The sequence below is a fragment of the Antrostomus carolinensis genome, unplaced genomic scaffold (assembly GCF_000700745.2).
Source record: "Antrostomus carolinensis isolate BGI_N321 unplaced genomic scaffold, ASM70074v2 scaffold12328, whole genome shotgun sequence".
NCBI lineage: Eukaryota > Metazoa > Chordata > Aves > Caprimulgiformes > Caprimulgidae > Antrostomus > Antrostomus carolinensis.
The window spans coordinates 1-18173 of NW_010335087.1; the positions used below are offsets into that span (position 1 = coordinate 1).

General features: G+C 44.9%; 1 protein-coding gene across 2 annotated transcripts in view; it reads left to right on the plus strand.

Annotated features, from left to right (window-relative positions):
• Window positions 1-994: 994 nt before the first annotated feature.
• ELP1 (elongator acetyltransferase complex subunit 1) overlaps window positions 995-18173 on the plus strand; it is a 31714-nt gene continuing 14535 nt past the window's right edge. The window contains exons 1-18 of one of the 2 annotated variants that reach the window (XM_029086599.1): window positions 995-1141; window positions 2880-2961; window positions 4907-4987; window positions 5332-5417; window positions 6666-6765; window positions 7664-7754; window positions 8698-8821; window positions 9486-9576; window positions 10016-10246; window positions 10542-10712; window positions 11978-12077; window positions 12753-12935; window positions 13701-13807; window positions 14768-14871; window positions 15812-15865; window positions 15964-16069; window positions 16649-16764; window positions 17512-17585. In XM_029086599.1, coding sequence (XP_028942432.1) covers window positions 1025-1141; window positions 2880-2961; window positions 4907-4987; window positions 5332-5417; window positions 6666-6765; window positions 7664-7754; window positions 8698-8821; window positions 9486-9576; window positions 10016-10246; window positions 10542-10712; window positions 11978-12077; window positions 12753-12935; window positions 13701-13807; window positions 14768-14871; window positions 15812-15865; window positions 15964-16069; window positions 16649-16764; window positions 17512-17585 — 2018 coding nt within the window. In that variant the 5' untranslated portion in view covers window positions 995-1024. The remainder of the gene's footprint in view (window positions 1142-2879; window positions 2962-4906; window positions 4988-5331; window positions 5418-6665; window positions 6766-7663; window positions 7755-8697; window positions 8822-9485; window positions 9577-10015; window positions 10247-10541; window positions 10713-11977; window positions 12078-12752; window positions 12936-13700; window positions 13808-14767; window positions 14872-15811; window positions 15866-15963; window positions 16070-16648; window positions 16765-17511; window positions 17586-18173) is intronic. The other variant, XM_010174411.2, reaches the window with a different exon arrangement.

Genomic DNA, 18173 nt, shown 5'->3' on the forward strand with positions numbered 1-18173 from the left:
GGAAAAACAAAACAAAACACCAAAAAAGCCAAACACCGAAAAAAAACCCCAACCAACCAAACCAAATAAACCCATATTGCTAAAGAAAAAAAAAAATGCAGTGGAGCCATTAATTCCTGTTAGAGCTGGGTTACAGTGCCTTGTCTGGAAACACCATGCGACTCCTGAGGCATCTAACTCCTTCAGTATGTTCAGTTATTAAGTTAGCTGACAGAAGGGCTTTGGGGCTTTCCTGGGATCTCATTTTTAAATAAGGATGATTTCTGAAAATCTTCATTGTGGTCTGTTTGTGAAGGCTAACAACTAAAATGTTTTTAGAATTAAAAAAAAAATCTGAAGCTGATCTGAAGTTGCTAAATACATCATCTTCCTTTTCTGTTTGTTTTGAGGGGAGGGCATTATTACTGTGGGTTTTTTTCCTGGTGACTGGATCTGTACAACTTTTCATGCACCTAGGCTTGAGAGAGCTATTTTAGCTAAAACTTTATTGACAATATTTTGCTGTACCTGAATGTACATCTGAATGGTTTTCATTTGAAATTTGTTTATGCTGTGTCTGTGAAGTCCGAATGACCCCTTAAAAGTATTGGGAGTCTATAAGCAGCTTCCCATTCTCCTCTTAATGTTGCCTCTATGTGGAGAAGTATGAAAAAGAGGTTGAAAGATGGTTAGCAAAACAAATTGGAGGTTCTAGTATTGCTGTTTATTATTTGGTGCCTTATGTGAGTATTCTTGTTGTCTGTCTAGCTCTTTTAACATAAGAGAACCTTCACAACTTTCTGTGGATAAGTGAAGATAAGTACTTAGGGAAGTACCACTTAACATTGGCTGTTTCCTGGTGCCATTCACATACACTCACTTCTGCTGTGTAAGGCTTTGTGTAATTGCAGTAGGATGAAATATACCCATGGACATTATTCTGTCATTTCTGCAAAAATCCTAGTGGGGTGCTGTGTAGTTAATAAGTCATTGGCTTTTCTATGTCCAGGTGACAAGAGAAGTTTCCTTGACTGCGGAGGGTTTCATGCCCAAGGATGGAAGTGGCTGCATCGTGGGTATCGAAGATCTTCCAGAGCAGGAGTGCGTGTGTGTTGCTACAGCAGCTGGAGACATCCTACTGTGCAATCTCAGCACAAAGCAGGTAACATGGCAGGAAAGAAACTATTATACTAAGGGTTTTCAAAGAAAGGGATGACACTGGTTTAATTTTTTTCAGAGGGCAATTGTATGTTTATTACCTACTGAGCTGTGGTTAGTCTCCCTTTTCTGGGCAGATGACCTGATTTCTCTGAGCCTTGAGCAGGGTTAAGGACAGAATATACACTCTGTAAAAGAACTGGAATTGAAACAGTATTTTGCCTGTCCACAGCCCTAGTCCTGTATGTTTGCTCAGGGGGCTGTTGGCACACACTCAGCAGCACGGGATCCGCTGTACAGTCTTACAGAAATAGGATGTTGCTGAGACTAGGAAGAGAATAAAGTAATCAATTCATAGCTCACAGTGTGGTTACCTTTTCATTATTATCAGTCAATACAGAACATCATGCTGGCATGTCTTAACTGAAGAGAGGAGAAAGTGTGATTTGAAGAACATTTGAAATAAAAAGGCCCTAGAACACTGAAGGGAAACAAAAATATCTTAGCTGAGTAAATACAGGAGGAACTGAGACACTTGCTTTCTGTTCCTTCGTCAGTGTTAGGTTTGTACAATCACCAGCAAGACACTTAAACACCACACAGCACCCTCTGAAATCTGCATCAGCTCCTGCAATACCAGCCCAGCAGTGCAGGTGTAGGTAGGCAAGAGGTGACAGTGTTCTGTCTGGGTTAGATTGTGGTTATTTAATTGCAGCTCCTCTATTTTGGTTCTTGTTTGGGTTTGATTTGCAGATACCACTTAAATATACAATCAACTGTATCTGAAAAATGTGTCCTCTGTTGCAATTTAAAACATGTCATAAGGGAATAGAGATTAACAAAAGATGTGATACGCGAGGCTTTTCTTGCACTGATACATGAGTCGGCGTTGAGGTTTAACTTCAGATCCTTTATTTCAAGGCTTTCAGGCTTACTTTCTTAATTGTAAAGTTACGTTCTTGTGGTGTAGTCTGAACTCCAAGAAAGAAGTGTTGAAGGTTACTTCGGTTGTTCTGAAACCTTTGGCATGTAGGTGATGGTCACTCTGCGCGCCGGTGCCCAGTTCCACTTTGTTTACCTGAAAAGATTGTGACGCCCAAGCTTGATTCCCTGAATGGCATCATCTTGCTGTTTATCACAATTGTTCTGTTCCGTGCCTTTTGCAAATCAGGGTAACAGTGCCTGGCAGAAGTTCTGTGCCCACTGCTAGTGCTTATATACTGATGGCAGCCCAATAGAACTGGCCCAGTTTTTCATGAACGTTGAAGTTAGTGCAGCTGTATACAATTTGCAAGTTCAGCATGCACAAGCTGATCAGAGTTTTAATGGATATAGTGTTCCTTAACTGCGTGTTGGAGTTCTCTAGGTTAAGAACCATTCTGTCTGTGTTTTGTGACTGCAGTATGTTTACCAATGTAACCACAGGCCCGATCAGGCAATATTAGTATTAACACTATACATGCTGAGATAAGAGAGGGAGTTGTAGAATAAAGCTCTTTTTAAAAATGTGTATGGTAGAAAATGCTAATCTCTAGATTATCTAGACTTTCATGCATAAATATTCTGGAACCATCTTTAGTTAGAAATGTCTCTTTTGTTTGATTCAACACAAAGGGTAAAGTGAGACTTGTAACTTTTCTAAGTAGGAGAGGATTTCCCTACCTTGGTGACTGATTACTTTTGTGCTGGGATGGTGCTGCACTGGTGCCCTGCACTTCTGTGATCCTGTTTTGGTCCCGCAGGTGGAATGTGTTGGAAGTGTGGACAGCGGTCTGAGTACCATGAGCTGGAGTCCTGACCAAGAGCTTGTTTTGCTTGCAACAGGTACCAATAACACCCTATAAGTTTTCTGCCTTTAGGAGTGAAATTCACTATGGCCAAAATATAAAACACAGTTAAGTTTAAGATAGAAGCAGCAAAATACAAAGTTATGAAATTGTGACTAAGACTTAAAGAGAGAAAAGAAACCCACCTGATCCTATATATGAGATTTCATTTCATGATCATAAGGTGCTTTGGTGATCAAATCAGAAGCACTTCAGGCCCAAAAAGCTGAGTTTTACACAACAGTAATTAGTCTTTCAGCTCTTCCAAGGAAGTATATTTGATCTTGCCTCTAAAACATCACGACTCTTGCTTTATATCCTTGTTTGTTTTCTTGGTAATAAAAACTGCTTCTTGTCCTTTGGTGGGAAATATATGTATAACAGGCTCAACTTAGCTACAGATGTGCCTCACCTAGAAAATAAAGTTAGCCTCAAGCAAAACAGAAGGACAGAATGCTTGAGGTTGTAAGCGAGCTGAAGATCACCCATTTCAACCCTCTTGCTCAACGCAGGTCACCTGGAGTAAGTTGCTGGGAACTGTGCCCAGTCAGGTTTTGAATACCTCCAGGGATGGAGACCCCACAGCCTCTGTGGGCACCCTGTTCCTGTCTGTGACCAACCTCACAGTAAAAAATTATTTTCTTGTGTTTTAATGGCATTTACTTTGTTTTAGTTTGTGTCCATTGCCTCTTGTGTTGTCACTCTAACAGTCTGGCTTTGTCTTCTTTACTGTACCCCAGCCCCCACAGAAGATACATACTGGTGAGATTCCCTCCTAAGCGTTCTCTCCAGAGCAGTCAGACTTCTCTCAGCCTCCCCTCGTGACAGATTCTCCACGCCCTTAATCGTCTGCGTGACCATTTGCTGGACTCATTGCAGTAAATTCTTGTCTGCCTTGTACTGGGGAGCCCAAAACTGGAGCCAGCATTCCACATGTCTCACCAGCACTGAGTAAGGGAGAAAGATCACCTTCCTCAACCTGCTGGCAACACTCCTAAAGCAGCCCAGGATGCTCTTGGCCACCTGTGCAGCAGGCGCATACTGCTGGCTCACGTTCAACTTGGTGTCCCCCAGGAAACACAGGTCATTTTGCCAAGCTGCTGTCCCACTGCTTGGTTCCCAGTCTGTCCTAGTGCCCAAGATTATTATTTTCCAAGTACAGGATATGGCTTCTTCCCTTGTTAAGTTTTATGAGGTTCTTGACAACCCATCTTGCCTGCATGGCAAGGTCCCTGTGGACAGCTGCACAACCTCTAGTGTACCTGCCACTCGTCCCAGTTTTGTGTCATCTACAATCTTGCTGAGGGTCCCATCTTCCAAGTCATTAATGAGTATGTTAAACCTTGGACCCAGTGTCCAGGGGCATGCCAGTGGTGGCTGACCTCAAGCTGGATTTTTTGACACTGATAGCAAGCTCTTGAGCTTAGCAGTTCAGCTGGTTTGCAATCCACTGTCTTTTTATCTGTCTCATCCTTCATGAGTTTGTCTATGCTGATGCTGTGTCAAAAGCCTTACTAGAATCAAGATACGTGGCATCCACTGGTCTCCTCATATCCACAAGTTAAGTCATATTGTAGAAGGCTGTCAGGATGGTCAGGCATGATTGCCTCTTCACAAATCCATGCCAGCTGCTCCCAATCACCTTCTTGTCCTTCATATCTCAACAGAAAATACTTAAAGAGTGACAGGTACTTAACTTGGAAGGTGCAAAGAACTTTTTAAGGTTAGACCAGGAAGCATGTGGTTGAAGAGGGAGACTTGAAAATGTTCTTTTGTTCCAGTCTGAGATTTTTGCTTGGAAGGATGTGTTCTCTTTAGTATCATATTACCGTCAGAAGTACTTCTGTATTCAAGTCCACGACAGAACAAGAGGACAGCACCGGAGGACAATGAGTTTCTATTTGCTGGAGATACCAGTGCTTTGTTTAATGTCTACCCCGCAGGTCAGCAAACACTCATCATGATGACAAGAGATTTTGAACCAATTACTGAGAAGCAAATTCACCAAGATGAGTTTGGGGAAGGTGAGACTGCACTGAAATAAAGTTGTTCAATCTGATGTCATTGGTGTGTTGAAAGTGTGTAGAAAGTAACCGGAGCTGGGCGCTTACTGGGCCCCAGAAGACATTTTAGTCTGTAATGGGGCTGGGCAGCTGAAGGGAAGGGCCGATATTTTACTTGTCAGCATAAATTCAAGTAAGTTCCCTGTAGTAGAGGACTTTCTGGGCTATGTAATTTTGCTGCAGGTTTTTAGAATTAAACTTGGGTGGAATAGAAGGTGTGGGTGGCTTGGAGCTGTGATTGTGTTTGCCACACTGTACAGAGTAGTGCTGTAAATCTTCCATTACAATGATTATTTCTTCTTCAGGAAAGTTCGTTGCTCTTGGCTGGGGTAAAAAGGAGACACAATTCCATGGATCAGAGGGAAAACAGGCAGCGCATCGCAAACAGGTGGTATTATCCTAGTTCTCTTACTAGACCTATGCTGTCTCTGGGAAAACATGAATCAAGGGAGTTTCTGTTATTCCCATGGTGCCAGTTTGCTACTGCCTTTCTGGTAGTTGTCTTCATAGGCGTCTTCTCTTTGTTTCTGTTGTTATCTGAAATGCATCATTTTTATCCTTCTCCTAACTCAAGACAGCAGCTGTGAAGTACTGAGGACTGGTCATAAAGATTTGCAAGTACTAGTGCTTGCAGAAGTAAAGTCACCCTTAAATCAGCCTGACAGATTTTGCTGAATGGGTGCTATATACTAAAGTGTTCATATGACCAAGAGAAATAGCATGCAGTTTGGCTGAAAGGAGCAGAAATAACAGTAGTTTGAGTTCCCAAAAGGCAAGAGTAGAAGAAGGATTTGGGCTTCTGAGCATCACTGGTCACGTGAGGCAGCTCTTTGTGCCTGCACGTTTTAGCTCTTTGCTCCTTTGTCTGACACTTCTTGTTTGGGTCTTGTTTTCTCTGCTCTTTATTTGGTGAAAAGTCAGGCAGCTAGAAACACTCCACTGATGGATTTTAGTTCTTTTGTTTTAAGTTTCAAAATGAAAACTGTCCTACTGAAACCTGGAAGGCTAGAGAGCAGAGAATGAATGGTGGCCTGTTGCAGCTTTACTGCTAGGAGGGACAGGACAAGGCTTAGCTGTATCTGGGAAAGTATGCCTAGTTTGACAAAGTTAGACCTTTGAACAGTTGCCTCTTCATGCGTATTCTGTTGAGATTTTTTTTTCCCTGTGTTGTTCTGCACAGAACATGTTTGCCTCGAAGAACACTACTCATCCCAGCTTCTGTCTGCCATACAGACTGCCTGGATGGCATGTCTTTCTCGCCTTTCTTCTTCCAAGGGGTTGTGACTCCAGGCATCAGTCGTGAACAAACCCTGATTCACCCCTCTGTCCAGCTTATGCACAGCTGATCTATAAGGAGAGACCCTGGTAGAGGGGAAGGATAGAGTGTGATCATGTGAATTGACAGTCATATGCAGTTGCAGGAGGAGCAGACTGAATTTACAGACAGTTTTAATTCTAGTATTTCCTAAAATAACATTCCAAGTAATTAATTTTTGACTTTACATCCTTAAGATTTTTTTAATGGACTGATTTCATGCCAAGGCTCTTGAAAGACCTGGCTTAACAGTGCAGTCTATTTAGAAAAAGACAGCAGTTACCTTCCCAAGCTTTGATGCAACTTTCTTTTGTGTGTCTTCAGGAAGTGTCACCTACTTCACCCTGGGATGACGGCAGGCCTCGGGTGACATGGAGAGGAGATGGGCAGTTTGTTGCAGTGAGTGCTGTCTGTCCAGAGACAGGTATGGGAGCAAACTTCCTTGAAATACCATAATGAGTAAGAGTCTTCTTAAGCAGACACTAGGCAAGGCAAGAAGTTGCTGGTGTTCATGGTCTCTTGGCCACTTAAAGCAAGGGGAGTGGAGCTAGTTAAGTGCTCTCTTCTCTGTTGTGGTTTCCTCAGAGACATTTTATAGACAAGATCTTTTGAACGCTTCCTTTGCAGTTTGGTTTTCAGTCCAGTGAAAAGCCAGGAGAGATTACTGCTGAGTAGTTGCTATCTGAACTGCATCTTTCACCAGTGTTAGATCACTGCTCAAGCTGTAAGCAGTCTCTGATGGGCTCCCAGTGCTAAATGGTTTAATCCGTTTGGGTTGCCCACTGTCCCTCCTATTAGTGGTTTGGTCTAGCACACTTTTGTTCAAATACTGGCAGTATTTTTCCCTAGGATTTGCCCTAAAGCTAAAGAGATGATGAACACATGTATTTCTTGTAAGACTGCAGTTGATCTCTTCCATGATAAATATTCCTGAGCAGTTTAATTGTATTGGTCAACATAATGAACTGCACCAAACTGCACTGCTCTTCCACTAGTTTGGGTTTTTACCTTTAGTACTTCAGATTAGGGAGGATCTTGCATTTATAGGAAGATTTTGACATTCCTGTGGTGAAAGTTGGAGAGGGAAATGGCTATGACTGAGCTACATCAGACTGAAATTCCTACTCAGCTCCTTTAGAGTCACTCAGTTACTATGGTAGAGCTGCCTGAGACAGAATAAGTTTTTACTCCTGAAGGTGTGCAAGAGAAATCTTCTTTTTATTCACGTGCATCAAAATTTGCTCTCCTACCCTCATAAAATGAGAAAAGTGTCTTTCCAGTGCCTTCTTACCCCTTTGTCTCATTGCTTTCTCAACCTGTAGGTGCTCGAAAGGTCCGAGTATGGAACAGAGAGCTTGTGCTGCAGTCAACAAGTGAGCCTATCTCAGGATTAGAACAAGCACTGTCTTGGAAGTGAGTAGCAAAGCAGTCTGAATGCTGGCAAGTGTTGCTTTTTATTTCCTGGTCACAGTCTTTGATCAGCATCAATTTCATTTCTGCTGTATTTGTTTATTTTTCCGAAAACTTGAAGAAAACTTCCTTCTGATCTAGTGAGGAAGAGTAACCCTTTAAACCCTGAAAAGCCTCATACTTCCATTACATGTGGGAAGAAAGGATAGTTTCCAAAACTTGAAGAAAACTTCCTTCTGATCCGGTGTGAGGAAGAGTAACCCTTTCAACCCTGAAAAGCCTAATAATTCCATTACATGTGGGAAGAAAGGATAGTTTCAATGCACAGTTTCAATGTCAAGTGTTTTTGGACTCAGCTGTATAAACAGGAATATTACAGGTCCATTTGCCTTTGCTGACATTTACTTGCTCACCTGAGGATGTCATGAGCCCTGGAAAACATCTGTGCTGGACCTATGACTTTGTCCAAACAGTGCTGAGGAAAGCACATCCTCTGCTCCCCTTTTCTCTGTCTCTGGAGAAAATGTGAGATGGGCTTTCAATACTTGAAGGGGGCCTGTAAGAAAGATGGAGACAAACTTTGTTAGCAGGGCCTGTAGTGATAGGACAAGGGGTAATGGTTTTAAACTAAAAGAGGGTAGATTTAGACTAGATATAAGGAAGAAATTTTTTAGAGTGAGGGTGGTGAAACACTGGACCAGGTTGCCCAGAGAGGTGGTAGAAGCTCCATCCTTGTCAACATTCAAGGTCAGGCTGGATGGGGCTCTGAGCAACCTGATCTAGTTTAGGATGTCATGCTTACTACGGGGCGGCTTTGGACTGGGTGACTTTTAAAGGTCCCTTCCAACCCAAACCATTCTATGATTCTGTGATTCTATGATTGGTGTTTAAAATGGCAACTTGTGGCTATGGGAGCAACCACTTTTTATTTGGCTCTTTTTTTAAGGCCCTCTGGAAACCTCATAGCATCCACACAAGAAAAACCCCACAGACATGATGTGGTTTTTTTGGAGAAGAATGGACTTCTTCATGGGGAGTTCACCCTCCCATTCCCGAAGGGGCAGGTCAAAGTAAGTGCTGTGTCTGGGCTTATTTGATTAGAATGTAATGTAGAGGAGGACTGGATTTTTTCCAGATCCTAGAAGGAAGTTTTTAACTTAACACTTAGTGCTGATCCTAATGGAAAAAGTGGCCTGAAAAGAGAACAATGCAGAAGCCTGTGGAGGAGAAGCAATGCCCTTTGCAGGCCTGTAGTACAGAGACAAGTACAGGGGGATTGTACCTGGGGTGCTTCTGGCCCCTGTGTACTTTCTACCAGGCAAATGCTTCAAAAATGCTGTTCAGGATGTCAGCTGTTGCAAGAGTGAGGTGAAATACATCCCAAATAAGAGAAGTGAGAAGGTACTGCTAGGGTGTTATTTCATTTTCTGCCTTTGGATGCTGAGAGGTCTTGGAGCAGATGCTTCCTCAGTGCCAAGGAAAGCAAAGAGAACACTGCTGCCATCTCTGTGGCCTCTTCTGCTGTGTGGAACCTCTGTGACAGGTTCTGCTTCAGGCTGCTTTGCTCCAACTGTCCAGAGCTTTGCAGTACACAAGGGCTATGTTAGTATATTAACCCGTGCACCTTACATTGTTGAAAATAAGGAGCAACTCGTGGTCTTGTAAGCCGCTTGGGCGCTTACCCACCCTACACAGAAGCAACAGTATTGGTAAGAGCCGTGTTTGTTTCTGCAGGTTAATGAACTGCTTTGGAATGCAGATTCTACAATCCTAGCTATATGGCTGGAAGACCTGAAGGCAGAGAACTCCAACCAAAACAGTTATGGTGAGGCTCTGGCTCTTCCACTTGCTTGCAAATGTGGTTAGCAGTGGGTATTCCTCTGCAAGGTAGGAGACACTGAGGAGGCTTACTTAGAGCTTCGGGACCCCTGTGCAGGTCAGGAATAACTGGTAGTTCAGCCTGAGCTCAAAGCATCTTCCAGGCTGCTGTAACTGGAAGTGGTGTTAGTGGAACGCTAAAGGTGTGAGCCCTTTGTAAAACGTGTGTGCCTTCTCACAAGGAAAGCTCTAAGAATTCTAGGATTGACTCTTTTGTGTGAAATCTGTTTTCTTGTCCTGGGTGTTGTATGACACAGAGCATGGGTTGAAGGCTGGAACTATTATTTTCATTGCAGTTAACCTGTCCCTAGAAGAGCAGTGGTGGTGGGGAGGGTTTGAGATGGATCTCAAGTAGTAGTTTGTAAGAACTATTTGTTTTTCTATAGTTCAGCTGTGGACCACAGGGAACTATCACTGGTACCTGAAGCAAAGTCTACATTTTGGCACCTTGGAGGAAAATCAGTTGGTGTCGCTGCTGTGGGACCGAGAGAACCCATATAGGCTGCATGTGCTCTGCCGTGGTTGGCATTACCTCTCCTATGATTGGCACTGGACCACAGACCATGGGATGGGGGAAAATAGCCAGCATGTGGCAAATGTGGCTGTCATAGATGGAGGTAAGCACTGGGACTGCTTTGCAGGCCTAGGGTCAGAAGAGGTGGTATAGCCTTTTGGATGCAGGCTGGGTGGGATTATGGTAGTTCTTCTGTTGGCTGCTGTTTGTATCTACAAAGTGAGGGGGACCGTGTAATTGCTGGAAGCTTCAGAGGTGGCTCAATGGAGTTAACTGCTAAGGGCACAAGAACTGTATTTTCTTGCAACATTTTTTCTACTGTCAGTAAAGAACCTAAGGACCCTCACTAACATTTGGACTGGGTTACAGCTTGGGTTTTTTTCTCGTTTCTTCCACAGATAAAGTGCTTGTCACAGCATTCCAGCATGCTGTGATACCTCCACCCATGTGCACCTATGAGCTCCAGCTCCAAGTGGCGGTTAATCAGGTTGCATTTCACACAGATCCCAAACATAGTGGAGACATGTCTGTCCTGGATGCTGATAACAAGATCTCTGTGTACAGATATGGTGAGAGCATGTTGCACTGTCTTGTTAAAGAAAATCCTCTATTCCTGAAAGCAGTATCCCGAGGTACTAGTAGGATGATGGTCACTCAAGCCTTCAGTAGTCAGGAGTAAGATATATCTAGTTCAACTGTGGGTTCAAGCTCTGTTCTTTGATCTCCAGTAATTCAGGTGGTACAGGAGCATTTTGTTGGCCAGAAGGCCAATAACTGTGTCCTGGGCTGCATCAAGAGAAGCGTGGCCAGCAGGTCGAGGGAGGTGATTCTCCCCCTTTACTCTGCTCTCATAAGGCCCCACCTGGAGTCCTGTGTCCAGTTCTGGAGCCCCCAACACAAGAGAGACCTGGAGCAGTTAGAACCAGTCCAGAGGAGGCCACGAGGATGATCTGAGGGCTGGAGCACCTCTCCTGTGAGAACAGGCTGAGAGAGTTGGGGCTGTTCAGCCTGGAGAAGAGAAGGCTCCATGGAGATCTTATAGCGGCCTTCCAGTACCTGAAGGGGCTACAAGAAAGCTGGGGAGGGACTTCTTATAAGGGCAGTTAATGAGAGAACAAGGGGAAGTGGGTTTAAGATGAAAGAGGGGAGGTTTAGATTAGATATTAGGAAGAAATTCTTCACTGTGAGGGTGGTCAGACACTGGAACAGGTTGCCCAAGGAAGTTGTGGATGCCCCCTCCCTGGAAGTGTTTAAGGCCAGGGTGGGTGGGGCTTTTGGCCCTGCTGATGGCAGGGGGGTTGGGACTGGATGATCTTTGAGGTCCCTTCCAACCCAAACCATTCTATGATTCTATGATTTTGGTGGTGCATTGGCTTTGTGAGAAGTCAGCATTCAGCACTTGGCAGTGTGCTTATGTTAGTAATATCCCCCCTGCCTAGCTTTGGATTGAGTAGAGTGCAGCAAGTAGCATCTTGTGTAATCTGTTCTGATAGCATGTTGCTGACTGGCATGGGTAATATCTGGGAATAGCTACCTGGAGTCTATCTGAGGCACCCAGTGCTTCCCAAAGCAGTCCTGTATACAGTGTAATATTCATTGTGCTGCAAGACAAGAGACTGTTGCTGCTGTCTAAGTTTTGTACTGTGACATTACAAGGTAAATGGGTTCCTCGAGGTAGGTGTTAATGAGGATTAGGTGCTGTGCTTATGTGTAGGGATGGTATTTTCTGAGTTTGATAGCAGCTTAATGTAGCATCTACTTGTTGATAAGAATGAAGAAGGAAGGGGCTCTGTTGGCAGGATCTCTAAATTCTGGTTTGTTCTGTGTTTACTAGGACAGAGCACAGTGAATGACCCCACTGTCAGGTTTGGAGCTGTGGGTGGAAATGGATTTAAAGCAGCTGTGGAAACACCATACCTGGATAAAACCTACAGGTAATACAGAACTAGTACAGCCATGGCGGGGAGAAAAGGGTAGTGCTTGGCTGCATGTTTTAGAGGTCACAGCTCTGACCACTTGTCTCGAGTTTTTGAAGAGTTTGTCAAATACCATGGTGTCATTGTGCTGACACTGTGGCTGCAACTAGCACTAATGATTGGGCAATACAGTGGGCAGTTTATCCTGAAAAGTGCCCTTGACTGAGGTCTTGATCTGGTGGGAGCAATGACTGTCAGTGACAGCACTGAGATGGCCTTTCCTGTGCCTGGTGCTTTGGCATTGTGGTGCTGCTCTTTGTGCTCCGGCTGCCAGAGCCAGAGGAATGGCTGTGTGGTGCCCAGGCCATTGATCACAGCACAGTGAGCAACTGAGCTGCTTGCATGGCAGGGACCATGACAAGGTTAAAAAAATGACCCTGCTCTACGTTTGTTCCTATACGCAGTTGGCATGGGAGCAGTACCGCCTAGAGAAGGCAAGAGGGGTCTCCCAGGGTCTCATCCTTCATCTCCAGCCCAGCCTGTGGCAGAATTCATGTTCTGGGTGACTGTGTTTGTGCACTGGAGTCCTCCTAGCAAGGCTGTGCCTAGGAAGATCTTCACCTCTCCAGTGAGGTGGCCTACTGAAATCACAATCTTTTTGCTTCCCAATCAATCTCTCTTATTTTGTGACAGAGTTGATGTGGGCAGCGACAACAACGAAGTGATGAATCCTCTGGGGCTCCGATTTCTCACCTGGCTGCCAGATGACAGCTTCCTGGTGGTTGGTCAGGGTCAGCATGCTGCTCAGTCTGTCCTTCACCATCTGACTGCAGCGCCTTCTGTGGCTGGAGCTGAAGAAGAGCACCTGAGTTTACGGTAGTGGGTGAAGTCTTGAGAGCACATCTGGACAGTGCCTAGAAGGAATTACTCAGTAGACAGGCAGACTGGAGGTTGTGGGTTGGAGAATTTGGCTCTCTTCCTGCAGGGGAACCAAACAGCTCATGAAGCTGCCTACTGGTCAGCACTTGCCTGTAGTCCTAATGCATACACCCAGGCAAGAGAGTGTGTGCTAGCATGCGTGTGTGAGTACAGGATAGCTCTGTGCCTTTGTCTGAATTCCAGGCCCTCAGAGAGACTGAAGTCCTCCATTCTACCCTTTGCCCACCATTATCAAGGTCCAGAAGGGGACTAGTAGCCCTTGTTACTCCTGTCCTCCTTACCTGCAGGGCTTTGTGGGGTCAGTTGAACTAAAACCAGATCACAGAAGGAGGCCACCTGGGATACAGAAGTCTTCCCAAAGGGATCCTGACAGTTGCTTTCTGCAGCACTCCCACAGCAAAGACAGGATGACTTGCATGTGAACTGTAGCTCAGAACCAAAGAAGTGTGGACTCTGCAGGGTGCTGTAAGTATGCAGCCTGTAACTAGCACAGTTAGGCAAACGCCCGCCTGTTGGCTGGAGTTGGTGGTGCTTTGTGGTGCGACATAGGTGCAAAAAGACTGCAGAAGATCCTTACATGAACAAGGTATCTGCCCATGCTGGAGATGTGCATCCTTCCATCTCACCACAAAAAATGCAGGATCTAGATGCTGAAATTATCTCCTGTGACTGATGTTCTGTGTCTTCTCTGTATTGCTCCAGGTTGTCTGTGCCTGTAGATGGAGAAGTGATCAGCCTGTGCTGCAGCCCAGTGACCAAAACTGTGGCTCTGCAGCTGGCTGATAGACAAATCCTGAAATACCTCTGGGGTAAGCTGAGCCCTATTAAAGTACCTGATCTGAGGGACAGTTATTACAGATTTCTTGAAAAGTTTAGTGAGATTATTTGACTTTCAGGGACATGGGTGACTCTTGCTGGTAGCTGGTCCTGCCTTTCATGCTCACTCTGCTCCCAGAAATGGAGGAAGATCTGAGAGCTGGAGCACCCCTCCTATGAGGACAGGCTGAGAGAGTTGGGGCTGTTCAGCCTGGAGAAGAGAAGGCTCCAAGGAGATCTTATAGTGGCCTTCCAGTACCTGAAGGGGCTACAAGAAGGCTGGGGAGGGACTTTTTACAAAGGCAGGTGGTGATAGAACAAGGGGAAATGGATAGAACAAGTTCCTCTCTAAACTGGAAGAGGGGAGGTTTAGATTAGATATTAGGAAGAAATTCTTTCCTGTGAGGGTGATCAGACACTGGAACAGGTTGCCCAAGGAAGTTGTGGATGCCCCCTCCCTGGAAGTGTTTAAGGCCAGGTTGGATGAGGCTTTGAGCAACCTGGTCTAGTGGAAGGTGTCCCTGCTGATGTCAGGGGGGTTGGAACTGGATGATCTTTAAGGTCCCTTCCAACCCAAACCATTCTGTAATTCTGTGAAATGGACCAAAAATTAGTAATTTGTGCCGGAAAGCAGTTAATGTTGTGGAGAATGCAGTTCAGACTTTATTATTTGAAAAGAAGGTGACTGGTTTAGTGATTTCAGAAGTGCTGACTGAATGCCACATCCTTGGCACCTCTCCCTTGTTCCACAGTGGAATAAAGCTGCTGCTGAGCTCCTAGAAGTTATGACTTCATTGTCTGCCGTGTCCTGGACTTTTGCATCAGCATTCCCCCTCTCTGTCAGATAATGTAGCTTATTCCCAGCTCTAGTTTTCTTAAGTTACATGTCATGTTGTTGTAATGTCTGAATCTTTGATTGTCTGGAAAACAGTTTGATCTTCTTTGCCCCGTAGAGGCTTCTACTCCAGTCCTTGAGCCCTGGCGAACTAGCAATGGCTCTGCTGTTCGGTTCCCCTACCCTTGCGTGCAGACTTCCATCACGAGGATTGGTGGTGAAGTAAGTAAGACTGTGAGCAGATTAAATTCCCTACTCAGTTGTTCTCTGTGTCAAATGTGCACTATGATCCTCTGCCCAGGGTCCAATGATACTTCTTAACAGTATTCTCAATGGGTCCCTATGCAGAGCTGAGATCATATCTTTCCTTGTCTTCTGGACCATTTCTGATGGAGTTGCAGTTAACACCCAATCTTCTCCCATTCTATGAATACAATGAATAATGTCATTGAAGAGTGAGAAATTTCAGATTTAAAATTACAGCAGTCACTGCCCTGATCTTTTTGAAAACAGTATTTTGCTCTGTTTTTTCTGAACCTACCCTACTAGCAAATATGGCTGCATTGAGTTACTACAGATCTACTACTGGTGTTTCCTATTGGTGATGATTTCTTGATCCTTACAACAGCTTAAGGAATGGCTGGCTATTTTGCTGGTAGTTTCAGAGTTTCTTTCAGCGTGCATCCAGGCAAATGCTGTATGGAGTTGCTTGACTCTGCTCTACACTAGTGCTTTTCCTCTGTTATTTTGAACCAAATGCTGCTGAATAGAAAAAAAGTTTCTTTCAGCGTGCATCCAGGCAAATGCTGTATGGAGTTGCTTGACTCTGCTCTACACTAGTGCTTTTCCTCTGTTATTTTGAACCAAATGCTGCTGAATAGAAAAAATATATCTGGCATAGTTTCTACTCCTGTATTGTTACTGCACAGTCTCTATTACAGGCTAGACCAAGCTGGGTTTCCAGCTAGAAGTGTTTAAAGAGACTTAAGTAACCCCTCCTGGTATAGAGGTTGCATGACTTCCCATCCAGCTTTTCTAAGTAATTCACATGGGGTACTCAATACCTAATTGTAAGGTACTTCAATCCAGTGCTAGTCAGCGTTGTGAAACACTGGAGATTGTGACACTGATAACCTACACTTGTCATCCTCTTTATTTACAGGAGGTGATCGTGGGCCTCACAGATCGATGCCGGTTTTTTGTTAATGATATTGAGGTACCAAATTTTTTGCCCCTCATTTTATCCCCTTTTCCTCTGCCAAAGGCAGCTTTCCTCTTCCACCCTATACAGCAATAAACTTCATTTTTCTACAGGTTGCTTCCAACATCACCTCATTTGCAACATACAATGAGTTTTTGTTGGTGACAACAAGCTCCCACACCTGTCAGTGTTTCTGCTTGAAGAACGTATCGGTCAAAGGTAAATGTCAGCTCTGGCTGCCTGCTGCTGGCAGCTCATGGCCATTGTCTTGTGACCACAAGATGTCCCCATTTTTCACATCCAAACCTGCTGTGTTTGAGTTACTCAGAGCAACTGCTTGAGAGATGGAGGAAGAGAGCTGCTCTCAAATCTATCAGAGATCAAGAAGCACAGAGAACTGACTTTGTATGTCACATGCTCCTCCCAGGGAGCAGGATTTGGCCTGTAGTTGTTGTCCCTTCACTGTTTTAAACAGCTTAGCCCTGCATTTTCTCTCTCCCCTCCACATCCAAAAAAAAAAAAGAAAGGGCTGTGTGCTATTTGAGAGTGTGTGGTAGTGAAGGGATCCCAGTAGAAAGAGTTTCTGGTGGCATCTGGCTATGAGTGGTGTGATAACCCTGGGAAAGGCAGGATGACAGCTTATTGTCCATTACATCTTTCAGTGCTCCTCTCATCTGGTCTGTTGAGCTTTGTGATACTGTCATATAGAGGACATGTATCTATTTTGCGTACAGCAGTGCTTAGCACTAAGAGGTCCTCTTACTGTCTGATATGTGCTGATAAATACGCTGTCTACAGCCCTTCAGGCTGGCCTGAGCAACGCTGCTGCACCCAGCAGCGAGAGCCTGCGCAAGGTGGAGCGAGGTTCCCGGATCATCACCGTCGTGCCCCAGGACACAAAGATTGTTCTGCAGGTCAGTGCTCTGCCCGTGTCTGCTGAGGTCTGCTGTTGGGGTGTAAGGGGACCATGTCAGTGGGCAGCTGGCCACCTGCAAACAACGTGTGCAGTGCTACAGAGCTGCTGCCCTATACTGCTGCGGCACAGCGCCTCACAAATCTCCAGCTGGATGCAGAGGGATATTGAGCGTGCCTGTGTGAGTTAGATTCAGCACAGGCAGCTGGGTATGTACAGAACTGGGAAGGGCTATTCAGATTCCTAATGGCTGAGGTAGCTCAGTGCTACATACTGTGGTCTGTCATCGGAATGTCAGACTCACCTCTTAGTACTTGCTGTATTTGCCAGCAGCCCTCCATTAATCTTGGCACTAAGTTTGTCTGAAGTGCTGAGCTCACTCTTCAGAACCAGCCAGAGGTTCACAGAATGGAGAAGGATGTCTTTTGAAAGTGTGGTGGAGGCATCTCTGGAGACATGTAGCCCAACATCCTACTCAAAGCAGGGCTAACCTGAAAGCTTGATCAAGTTGCTCTGGATCTTGCCTGGTTGAGTGGAGTCCAGCCTCTTGATGAAGGAATGTTTCTGAGCTTAGAGAATTTTCAGATGTTTTTCCACAGTGGTTGAAATTGCATGTCCTTTGAAGTGAACAAACAGGCTCATGTACTTGCAAGTAGCAGACAGGCCTAGAAGATTGGCCAGTCCTCACTGGCCTTCAGTGTAGGCAGAGTAACTACAAATAAATAATTGTGTGGATCTTGTGTTATAGATGCCAAGAGGAAATCTGGAGACTATTCACCACCGAGCTCTAGTTCTTGCCCAGATTCGGAAGTGGTTAGACAGGTAAATGGCACTGCTGTATTGTTGTCTTCCTTCCTCCAGTCAGAGCTGTTAGAGCCTGGTTGGCCTGGTTTTATTGTGCTGGAGAAGGGATGGGGGCTAAACTCAAAGGGATTGACTTCATTAGTGGGATTGAAACTGTTTCTGGGGCTACCAGCTAGAAGTCCAGCTTTCAGCAGTCCCAGGTGCCTCTCACTTCACCACTGAAGGGCTTATATGTGTGCAGAGACTGTGTGGGTGGGAGAGATCATTTGCTCTGTTTTCCAGTCTCTCTGGTCTCAGTCACTTCATGATGAAGCTTGTTTTCCATGTTTTATTTGCTTAACTGGTTTACATTGAAAGTTTCTGAAACAGAATGTGGTCCACTGGATTAAAATATAGTTCTCATAGTTTTAAGAGAGGAAAAAAATAATGTAAGGCTTGTATTGCTCTTTCATCTCGGCATGCTGGTTTGTCCCCTGCAGAGGCTGTCAGTGAACAGGATTGACCTTGCACACTTTTTCTGGAAGGCAATCTACGCGACTTACTGCCTAGGCTGTTCCCTTCCGAGGAAGTCTGTGCTTACCTCTAGTCAGTTGCCTTTATTTGCAT